Genomic DNA, 12,317 nt, shown 5'->3' with positions numbered 1-12,317 from the left:
CAACTGCTCCTCTCCTGATCATGGCTAGGTGAAGGGGCGGGCATTGCCACCTCCTCCATGCCTGATCACGACTGGGTGAAGAAGGGGTGAGCATTACCTCCTGCTCTGCGCCTGATTCTGGCTGGGTGAAGGGGGGGGGCGGATTGCCACCTGCTTTGTTCCTGATGCCAGCTGGGTGAAGGTGGGAGTGGGTGGACATTGCCACCTGCTTTGCTTCTGATCCCAGCTGGGTGAATGCGGGGGTGGGCATTGCCACCTGCTCCCCTCCTGCTCCCAGCTGGATGAAAGCGGGAGATGGGCATTGCTATCTGCTATGCTCCTGATCCCAGCTGGTTGAATGTAGGGGGCGGGTATTGCCACCTGCTCTGTTCTGGATCCCAGTTAGGTGAAGGCAGGAGGCAGGCATTACCGCCTGCTCAATGCCTGATTTTGGCCTGAGCTTCCTGCCACTGCTTCCCGCCATGGCATGCTCTCTAGAGGTCTGGCTGCCTCATCTGGGCTTCCCTCCACAGCAGGGCCCTCTGGAGGCACACCGGGGTAGGAAGTGAGTTGTCTTGAATATGCTTAGCCTTTTATATAGTAGGATAATTCTTAGTAAAAAGAGCCATGTGGCGCAGAGTGGTAAGCTGCAGTACTGCAGTCCAAACTCTGCTCATGACCTGAGTTCGATCCTGGTGGAAGTCAGGTTCAAGTAGCCGGCTCAAGGTTGACAGCCTTCCATCCTTCCAAGATCGGTAAAATGAGTACCCAATTTCCTGGGGGTAAAGTGTAGATGACTGGGGAAGACAATGGCAAAGCACCCTGTAAAAAGTCTGCCAAGAAAACGTCATGATGTGACGTTCCACCCATGGGTCAGTAATGACTTGGTGCTTGCACCTTTACCTTAATTCTTAGTAGAAATAAAGAACATAGGTAAAGCCCAACTAAAACAGGATTTTGGGGGACATTTCAGGTGGCCACAGGAAGGGAGATAGGAAAACTGCATGCCACAAGTAGAAGTCCTTAAGCCTATAGAAACACTAATTGGAATCAAACCCAATGAAATTATGAATTTCTTTTCATGTGCGAAAAAAACAATGGTTGTACAGCACACAGAAGCACATGGTAACAGAAGGCAGCAGTAACTCTGTGGACTTCCCTCAAATAACACTATGCAATATCAGAAAAACTTCAAATACTTTTGATATTGGAAGGGGAGGAGAGAAGACAAATATATCAAAGCTTTAATGTACATTTCTCCTAAATTTACGAATGATTGTCAGATTCCTAGCATCTGAGTATTATTTGTTTTAGCTTCAATCCACTATAGCATACACAGTTCACATTGGGATTTATAAATTTACACAAGGTTAACTGAATCAGGCCAACCCAATTTACACTAAAGCTGCTCAATTATGGTCTTTGTTATCTCTAGTCAAAGAATGCATTCATTCAGCTCGCTTGTGGTTAAATATTTGTTCACTGCAAAATGCAGCTAAACCCTAGAAGGATAACACTAATCATACTGCAATGCTAAAACCATGAGGAAAATTCAGCACACTTAGAGCAGAAGTGAGTAACAGCCATTTTATAAAGCAAGGATTTTGTCTCACACATTTGTTGCTGTCAAATGGCCATTTCACCAGCTATTTAATCCCCTTTAAAATTGTAACTCCATCTTTATTGTTGAAAGCTCTGAAGTTGGGGGAAGTGAAAAACCATTTAATTATAGTATATTTAAAGACAACCATTTTGCCAATAATTTATATTAACTCTGCTTGCTTTCCCACACCAACACATTAGATCACAGTTTGATTTACGAACACTGCGACAAAAACAAATCCAGATTAAGAATTGTTTTCACCGAGATTTAGAAGAGCTGGGAAGCGTTTTGTTCACACGGCCATACATTCTGTAAACCGAATACAGCAGAATTCAAGTCTATCTCACCTTCTTCGACCTCCTTTATGTTCTACTATCTGTCCCCTTTAGCAAAACTGATACTCAACTTGGACCCCTAAATAAACAGGAGACCAACCAATTAAGTCACAACACAAATATTAATTCTACATACTCTATAGTCTCTTGGGTGTGTTTAAAGTACAGAATCTGTTCTTCTGCAAGCTCTGGTCTCAATGGAACCAGGGAAAGGTTGCCCCGTAGAATCATCTGGTAGCAGTCCCTCCCAAATCCATTTACTGCCAAGCTTGTGCCAGCTGCAAGAGAGCACAATGGTCCTATCTATGCTATGCTATGGATATCCCTTTTCACTGCTGTAGCACTGCTCTTTTGTAATTAGCCGAAAGTAGAATTATAACTGTGGTTCTGCACATACACTATTTTCACCATAATACTGCAATGCTCATACCTACTGGCAGGACACTAAATATGTTTATTAAGTAAACCTACCCTGTGTAATGACTGACTCTCTAGCAAGCATGTTTAGGATTTCTACCTTGCTGTTCCAGATCTTCACATGCCATCTGTAAGTGCTGCTATGTATAGCAAACAATTTTATTTATAGTGAACCATTACTTAGCCACCAGCTAGTTTTTTGCTTAAATTCAAGATCCTTGGGGATACCTTGCAAAGGACTGTAGGAAACAATTTTCACATTAATCTGCTGATTACTACCAGACAGTTAAAGCGTAGCTTGTTCATATATTTTAAAAAATGTGACAAGTGCTCTGGCAATGCTATGATATGCAGGTAACTGTGGGTACTTATTTATTGGTGTGTTATAAATTTGATACTGACCAGGCCTCCACATAAGATCCTTGAGAAACTCTCCATTTATTAATTTTGGTAAACACAAAGCAATCCGGTTGGTGACCAATAGTAACTTTTCCTCTAGGACCCTGCTGTCTCCTGTAACACAGGTCTTTAGAATTTGATTTTAATTTCAACATTTCGTTTGAAATTTAGTACCCAGTTTAATAACAGATGAAGAAAGGTTTCTGAAGGAATAGAATTCTCCCTGCCTGCTTCTGCCTTCCAACATATATTAATGTGATAGGAACTGAATTGTAGATGGTGGAGCATTTCAAAGTGTTCAAGGCTGCACTCATGAATTTACTTCATTTTCCAACTACGTAGGTAGGCCAGACAGAGACTTACTAAGGTGTTTTTCCGCATGCACACTTACACCTAGTTTCCTGTATATTCGATCTGCTTTGGGTCTCTGTAATTCTGCACTTGAGGGGGTTGAACAGAAGTGATGACTGTTTATTTTTTCCACACTAGAAAAATTCCTGGTTTCTGCTGCGGGCTTTCTGGAGAACACGTCAGTTTCGTCAGCTGATGATGAAACTTAAAAGTTTTTTTTTTAAGGCACTAACATTGCAACCTTGCTGTTTAAAACAAAGGAAAAAACTAGATTGGTTACAGGGAGATAAAGGGGAGGATGAAAGGGAGGGCAGACCTTACACCAAAGAAAGCATTCTGCACTTGAAAAAAGCCACAGTTTGACTTTGCTGGGAGGGCGGGAGGGAAAGGGTTTTGATTGCAGGGAGAAAAGCCTCAGAAAGATCAATTCTGCAGCAGATACAGCCTTTATCTGTGCTGAACACAAAACAGTCCGGGGAAGCAGTTTGGAGACTGGATCGGGGTATTTTGACCATGCATGCAGAACTCTGGAGAGAAATCAATGCTGTATGGGGTGTGAACCGATAAAAAAAAGTCCCAGGCAGAAAAGACCATAGTGAATTTCACGACCAACAGGAAATCTGACTCTAGGTTCTTACACAGAAACACAACACCCTAATGAACCAATTCGAAAGTAACATGCAAACCTAAATCAGATGCTGATTTATCCAGCCTGGTACTGCCTACACTGACAAACAGTTATTCTCCAAGCTCTTACACAAAGTTATTTCCCAGCCTGGAGATATGGGAACTTCTGCATGCAAACCAATCTACAATTCTTTATGAAGACGGAAATGCTTTGGAATATACTGCAGTGCTGTTTGCATGAGATACACTGCTACATGAACAATTTTGTCTGTAGAGTCCTCCCCCTAAGAAATACATTTCTATGTTTGAAAGTTTACCCAGCCCAAGTTGTGGCTTAAGTTCAGCATGTTTATCTTTCCCAAGAGTCCCACAGAGAAACTCAAGGTGATCTCTAAAGGGTTAACAAGCATTTATGTGTAAACAGATGTGAGAGCAGATAAATCTCCTTTTTGTGTTGGAAGAGCTTAACATCTGGCTTTGCCCTGTATAATCCTACTAAGGAAGTACAGCATTTACTCCCCCCCCCAATAGATATTCACTTTCTATAGCTTTTACAGGCCAAATTCAGTCTCTTTTTATTTTAAGTATGTTACAAAAGGCAAATACCTCAGAGGGATTCTCTTATATTCAGGCAATATTTACTGCAGTTCCATTTACATCAGTTAAAATACCAAACAGCCAACTGAAACATATTAATGGCAACATTTTTTGTCATCACTGACAGTAATGGATGAGATGGGAAAAGGCAAGTCCATAGTCCCTACAATGTAAACCATATACTATATTTATTAAATATTTTGCAGTAATATTATTAAGTAAAAAAAACTAACAGAGCTGTTGAGTGGAAACTCTTTCAGTGCTTTATTTTTCTGTGGAAATGTTTCTATTTCTGAAGATTCATTGTTTCATAAAGATAACAATGAACGGATGCCATTAACAATAAAATATTACACAAGGAGCAGTTTAAAATTGTAATTAATACTTTTTAGAGGATAGTTCCTAGGAATTTTGAGAGACGGCACATATATGTTTTATTGATTTGTACACTGTTTTGTAAATAAAAATACATACAATAATCAACTTTTAAAATACAAGTTACAATGTATAGGTCAAATCAAAATCAAAGCTAGAATTCTTAAGTCTCCTCTCACATGACAAAGGAGAGTGTAATCACAAGTCTGATATGGGACTAACCAGTAATAAAGGAGATAAGAGTCTCCGGTGTCTGTTGGACTTCTAGAGCAACTGGTAGATGGCTACTGTGTGAAACAGGATGTTGGACGAGATGGACCAATCATCTGCTCTGGCAGGTCTCCTCTTATGTTCTTATATGCCTGCCCCTATGCAAGGCCTGCTTAGGGGCAGGAAGAATAGCTTGGAGCTTTGACACAGTGCTTCACCTGCAATGCTGTCTAATGCATTGCTCTTGTTTTCCTCTGGGATAAGACACTGGTGTGGGGGGGGGGGAGGCTGATGGAAACGGAGACCTCTTCCCTCAAAGCTGTTCCTAGGACATAAATTGAGGCTTTGGACTTTGGCTGTTCATTGCTACTGCCTTCCCTATTTCATGACTTGGACATTCATGTTCTTGCTATGGGCTTCATCTAGCTGCCAGGAAGGAATTATATCACCTCCTGGACTGCCTGATTTCCATTTTAAAAGGAAATCCTCTAGGTAGGTTACAATAAGACACTGGAGTAATCTTAATTAAAACAGGACTGAGTTTCACAATCCAGCTACAAAACTGGTATAATGAAATATGGAAAAACTACAAGATAGAAGTCTGTTGAACAGTGTATTAAGGGAATCTATCATCAGCTTAATGCCACTCTGCAACAGCCAAAAGACAATACTAACCTATTTCATGTTATAGAAAGCACATATATACAAAATACGGTATCTAGGAAAGATGACTGAGAAACAGAGATAATGCCTGCAACTTTAAAAACCTTTGAAGGCTGTTAGTTCTCTAGAATTGGGTGCATAAAGGTTGGGATAATTTGCTGTGAACAAACTAAACAAGTCTGAGTTATGCAATCATCTTCTCAGAAACATAATCCTAACTCATTTACTATTTGCCCTCTATTTCAGGGTGGTTTCTTCTCTGACATCTGCATAAACTGCACAACGTAAGTTTCCCCTCCCCCCAAGAAAGTTTAATACACTAAACTATGCTTCAGTGTTTTCTTGAAATCCCTTAAGTGACATTTTACACAAGTTTTAAACTTTCAGGCACTGAAAGGAGTGAAAGGGAAACTACACAAGATCATTTGTTATCTAGAAACTGTAACACTTATTGTGAAACTTTTTAAACTGACATGGAAACAGTACCTTGGATGTCAGATCCCGATGAAAAATGCCTTTATAGTGAAGGTAACTGAGTCCCAGAGCAATGTCTAGTGCCAGTTTCACTCTTACTGTCCAGGGCAGGTGCTGGTTACTGTCTAACAGCTGCTCCAGGTTACCACAGTTGATGTACTGGGGGGGAAATGCATTAAAAAAAAGTTAAGACTGTCCACAGATTTGTTAATGAATTCTTTCTGTCCTCATCTAGTTTGCCTAGAAGTCATCATGGATTGCTTCACATTGCACATGGTAATAAAGTATCTCTACCAGTCCAACCAGAACTAAACAAGCTCCCAAGGGATAATCACACTTATTAAACTTCTAGAATCAGGACATTCACATGCAGACAGCATAAATTCCCAACTTCCCCTTTAACATTCAGTCCAAAGGTCTGAATACCCAACTGTCATTGCATTAATATAAATCAATGACCAAACAACTACATGATGCACTGAACTGAAAATGAGGGCAGACTGGCTATTATGGCCACCAGGACTTTTACCAGTTGGCTGAAGACCAGAGAGGCACCTTTCTTTAGCCACTCCCCCCACCTTAGGCTTGCAGCCCAGTGGTGAGGAGAGTGCCACCTGACTGTGAAACGTCTAAGATACAAGGAAGATGTCATCTAGTCTAGTGAGTTATGCATAGTGTGGAAAAGTTGCTTGCTCCAGTAAACTTGTGGCTGAGCGGGACTTGCTGAGAAAGCAAGGAGGATTCCATAGCTCCTCTTTTCTTTTAGGCTCCTCTTCCTCCACTATGGGAAAGAGCCAGGTCAGGCTACAGGGAAGAGCCCTATTCCAGGGACATTTTGGCCTCTCTGTCCTCCCCTGAATTCAAATCAAAAGATCAGTTTTGATTTGTAATTGTCCAATATACTCGAGGAGCTAAAGGGTATCAAAACATTTTCTTCAGCTGAATGCCAAATACTTGGCTCAAGTTTCAGGGGACTGCTCAAGTTTCTCATAAATCCTATGCGACACAAGAGCTGGATTATGATATTAAGTGATCACAGGGAAAAATTAATCCTGCACGTATTACAAGGTAGTATTACTGGATAATTTGCCTTTTGGGGACAATGGTTATTTGCCCGAGCAGAAATGTTAACCATGAGTCAGAATTATGTTAACAAAGCTTTTAGCATGTTTATTGCATGTCCATGTGTTTATTACGTGCCATAACACTTGAAGGAGAGATATTCATCTAATGCAAATGATGCATTTTATGTTGGTAAAGAAATAAAATAAAATAAATACCTTACAGTAATAGCAACAATGGTCTTAAATATGTTAAATAACATGTATTTAAATTTCTCCCTCAACCCCCCCAAAAGAAAACATACCCCCCCTTTGATGCTTCAAAAATGTCCAGAAATTTCAGTCTCTGAACAAGCTACCCAAATAGGCTATGACTTCCACATGTTCCAGTCTGCTTAAGAACATCATCTAGTCTTATCACCTTCATCACCAAACCAGAGTAACACTTTGGTCAGTAGCTTGACTGATGTAAATAGCATTAAGGAACTGGGAGATGCTATTTACCATTTCCTACTCATATTTTCATGTTCTTTTCATCAGATAGATTAAAACACATTCTCATCTTAATTTTTAAATCACTTAAAAAGCTGCATGCCAATTTATAATTGATATGACCCATATGCCAAATCCTGGGACATATACCATCAAGCATATGTGGCAAACATCTCTGCTGGGTACGTACCAGACTTTCTCACAGCCTACATGTAAAATGCCTTTATGTGGACAATGTATATATACCCAGACTCACACTGGCGAACCTAACACAATCAGGATACAAGTTCTCAAGTGTGTCAGATAACAACAGAAGGAAAAGGAGGGGGGGGAAATAAGATCACAAGGGTTTTTGAAGGGAAAAGGGGGCAGCCGAAACTATGTGGAGAGAAATGCAGTACACCAAAATGCTTAAAGCTAGTTAATGAAAGCAAAATTGGGCAGATGTGGACAAAAAGATTGGTGGTGTTGAATACAAAGCTGTAGGAAAATCTATTTTCTTCCACTGATTCCTTATTTAATCTATACTGTGCTTTCTATCTGGTTCTTGTCCCAGCCAATGAATTTCTTTAATCCTTGGTAAAATCTCTTCGCTCAGTTCTTAATTACTTGCATAAATCAAGTCCATCTTTTACATCTATCATCTGATCAAGTTCCTTTAAATAAACCTTGTTGAGTAAGTGAACCAATTGTCATCCTGAAAGATGCTCACAGGAGTCTGACATTTTCCTTATCTTATGGTTAACCACAAGAATGGAAGATTTGTATTCACTTACCGTGAAGCTTCCTTTCTCGGTGGTCCAGGAGTGGGGCAGTCCTTACTTTTGGGATATAGCTCCTCCTCTCCGAAGGCAGGGTCAGTCAGCTGATTTTGATCCTGGAGGGGAGGGGCTTGTCCCTGGAATCACCAGTCTGTTCCCAAGCCCTGACTCCCCGTCATGATACCAGAAGGGAAAATAATAACTCTCCTCAATTTTTATTTATTATTATTATTATTATTATTATTATTATTATTTTAATAGAAAGATCCCTCCCTTGAATCCACTGGAAGACTATTGTCCTAACTCTTCATCCAATCCTAGAAGCCGCCCCACAAGAAACTCGGGTGGGCAGGACTGCCCCACTCCTGGACCACCGAGAAAGGAAGCTTCACGGTAAGTGAATACAAATCTTCCATTCTCCGGTGGTCCTAGGAGTGGGGCAGTCCTTACTTTTGGGACATACAAGAGCAGTGTACCCCAGGGTGGGTAGTCGGGTTTCCAGGCCTAGAGGGTGTGTATTAGTACCCTCCTGCTAAAGGTTGTCTCTGGGGAAGACAACTTATCTATCCTATATTTCTTGATGAGAGAATATACTGATTTCTATGTGACCACCTTATCGATCGTTTCTAACGACTAAAGGATTTATAGGCTGCCTGTGTCACTGTTTCCCTTAGAGAGTGCGCCCTGACATCTATGGGCATCTCCAGATCTCTGGCTTGACATGCCAGAATTATGTACTCTCTGCTTTACCTACTTAGCCAAGAAAAGGACACTCTGGGTCCCAAGAAGGGCCTCCTGCAAACACACAACTAGCATCCCAGACTTCTGAAACACTGTTTAGTCCTGCCCAAGTGGAATCTCACATCTCTACATATATCAAGGTAGTGAGATTTATTCATTTTCTTCCTGTGCTTTGGATTGGATTAGAAGGAAGTAAGTACTCTCTCTCCTGTCTTATGAAAACATGAAGTTCACTTTTGGAAGAAAGTTGTTTTTGTTCATAATTTGCTCTACCTTCTTGGAGGAAAGGGCATGGCTCTCTTACTGCTAGTGCCTGCCATTCTGACATTTGTCTAGCTGATTTTATTCTCATTTGAAAAATGGTTTTAAAGGTCAGTTCCTTTAGGGGACATGAGGTCATAGGCTCAAGGCATATAATGCTCTCAATACCAGATTAAGATTTCACGTGAGAAAAAACCAGCGAATCCTTGGAAGATTCTACAATGAGGTCCCCTTTTAGAATCCACTGCCATGAAGGTGATATATAAGGGAACGTCCCTTCCTAGAACCCCTAATTGGTCACAACCTGTTATCTAAGGGTGTTGGTATTAAGACTTTTCTTCAACCCCTCTTGAAGAAAGGATAGTAACTCCCTAATTAGCCCCAAAAGATTACATGACTCTATCCATGCACTCTTCTGGGAACTTGGCAGGAATTTTCCTGGAGGCTAGCATAGTACCAATCATGCCTTCTGTTTAGTACAACCCTATTAGCTGTTTGTGTTCAACCTCCACACTGTGCGGCTTGTCAGAGCTGGTCAGGGGTGTCATATTGATCCCTGCATCAATGGCCCTCCTGCAGTGGAGGTGCCAGGGATCCATGCTTGAAAGATTCTTCAGGTTTTGAGACCATGTCTTTCTGGACCTGAAGGTTGCTATTAGCACCACTTCTGCACTTTACTGTGTGATCTTCTGAACAGCTCTGTGCAATAGCTGTACTGTGGAAGACATACAGGACATGTGAAGGCAGCTTGCTACTCACATCATCTATCCCTATGATCCATTCTGCTTGGTTCATCACTCTCAGTCCGCCTCAGAGTTGTCCTCTGTATATAGTGACCTATGGGAAGATTCTGAGATTCCACCATACCGTGTCTGATGGCTCCTAGTTCCAAAGGGTTTACCCTGTTGATCATTTGTCCTTCAGCCAGATGCCCTATGCCATTCTTCCTTGGGTGTGGGATCCCCATCCCCAAAGACATGTCCATGGTCATCACTGTTCTCTCTGGTTCCTTGAGTGGAACACCATCGTGAGACTGAATGAGGTACAGCCACTAGTTGTTTTCCTGTGAGGATCTCTGGCAATTCAACTATCTTGGACCTCTTGTGATCTAATGCCCCATGGGATGGCAACAGGCATTTCTGAAGTGCACAGATCAAGATGTTGTTTGGATATGGGAAAGGAGCCACTCTCCATGGTCTAGCCATGCTATCAGTGATACTCAGATTCTGAAGAACACCATAGGTGGCGTTTTCAGCTCAAAGGAAAGGGCTCAATGTTGGAAGTGCCTCTGAGAGACTGATGGAAGGCAGATAATCTCCCTTCTGAATGGCAGTCATGACAAATTTTAGCCTTTCCATTCCGACCTTCTTGTTCCTAGGCATCTATTTTATTTGACCAAATTCCTTTGGATCTAGGGGAAAAGGGACCAGGTGGCACAGAACTGAATTCCACTGATTACAGTATCCAACACCCGCTTGTTTCTTATTATTAGCTGCCAAGGGTTTGCCAAACATTGTAAGCATCCCCCAAACACCATTGTGCCTGCTGCCTTGGTGTAGACACATTGAGTTCCTTTCTTTAGACCCTTTAGTATTCTGATCGGATTTGTTGAGGAAGAAGGTACTACCCTCCTCTTGATGTTTGGTCTGCTTTCCTTTATTTAGAGTTTCTCCAGACAGGTTGATATCTTTGAAAGGAACCATGGTTACTTTGGCTTTGGGGCAAATGGTCCACGTTCCAATTTCTAAGCTAAGTGTTGTGCCTGGTTACCTGAAAACCATGGTCCTTGTTGACCACAGCATAGCATATTGCCACGGTTATTTTCTTAGTTTTGCTCTTTGGCAGGGGTTTACTGCTCACTGCAGCCAGGTCTGAGACCCGAGAGAATGTGACTCTAGGAAGGAGTGGAGCTTTCACCAATGCTCTAAAGGATGTAGCAGAAACTTCCAATTTTCTGTGCATAGCCAGTTCAAACCACTTAATGCTGGAATCTTAGGTAGTCCGTCCTTGTCAACAGGCAGCACAGGATTAGACGGCAGGCTGGTTACCAGATCATCCACCAATGGCAGCTTGATCCTCTCAGTAACCCCTGGAACTAATGTTTAAGACTTGGGGGGGAAAGGAAATATGAGTAGTTAGTTTTGCCAGTTTCCCTCTTAAACTTCTACAAGTAAGAGAGACTACTGGAAGGGAATCCCTGATGGGGTTATTCCTGATTCTAGGGAGGATTCTCTCCTACCCCTTAGCTCTTAAGGGAGAAGACTCCAGGATCCTCATCACCTTAGGGAGTTTTCTAGTATACGGCTCCTGAGGAAAACCTGCTAGGGAATTTTCCCTTCTTTTAACAGCTCCCTTCTTCTTGGCTGAGGGAGAAAACTGACAGCTTAGAGTCCTCAGGTCGAAGGCTTAACCGAGATCTGTGCTCTTAATGGCCCTTGTCTCCTCTTTAATCTGGGAGGGGGCACCCCTTTACCTATCTGGAGTCAGGCCCACACAGTGGAATGCCTCTCTTGGCCATCTGAAAGTCTAGCCACTAGACTACTTATTGGTGTGCCTTCAGGACCTCTTTGAATTCCTTATTTCCATCCTGGGCCATGCCAGTTTGTTTGTTAAATAGTAACTATGGCTGCGACTATGTAAATAGGGGGCATGTAATTTCTTTCCCCTTAGTGGTGGAAAATGTCATCTAGTCATAGTTGCCTCTGCAACACTGGTCTTTTTTGGAGTTCTCCCATCCAATTGCTAACCAAGGCCAACCCTGCTGAGGTACTGAGATCTGATGAGATCTGGTTGCCTGGACTGTGATATCACAGTCAGGGGCTGTGATAAGGTCAGAATCATCATTATTCCCCCAGAACCGCTAGGTAATTGAGACTTTTACCCACAGTCAGCCACCGAGTTCAAGTAATTATGGGACTTGAACCGGCAGGGTAATGATTCATGGCCCAGCACTTAACCACAACATTACAGC

The 12,317-nt window shown here is 41.9% G+C and overlaps 1 protein-coding gene across 1 annotated transcript in view; it reads right to left on the bottom strand.

Moving 5' to 3' along the window:
- Positions 1-12,317, bottom strand: part of TESK2 (testis associated actin remodelling kinase 2) — a 93,983-nt gene that overhangs the window by 24,316 nt on the left and 57,350 nt on the right. The window contains exon 5 of the mRNA XM_054980233.1: positions 6,043-6,189. Within this exon, the coding sequence (XP_054836208.1) occupies positions 6,043-6,189 (147 nt within the window). The remainder of the gene's footprint in view (positions 1-6,042; positions 6,190-12,317) is intronic.

Source organism: Eublepharis macularius, chromosome 5 (assembly GCF_028583425.1).
Source record: "Eublepharis macularius isolate TG4126 chromosome 5, MPM_Emac_v1.0, whole genome shotgun sequence".
NCBI lineage: Eukaryota > Metazoa > Chordata > Lepidosauria > Squamata > Eublepharidae > Eublepharis > Eublepharis macularius.
This window is presented reverse-complemented; position numbering and strand designations above follow the sequence as displayed.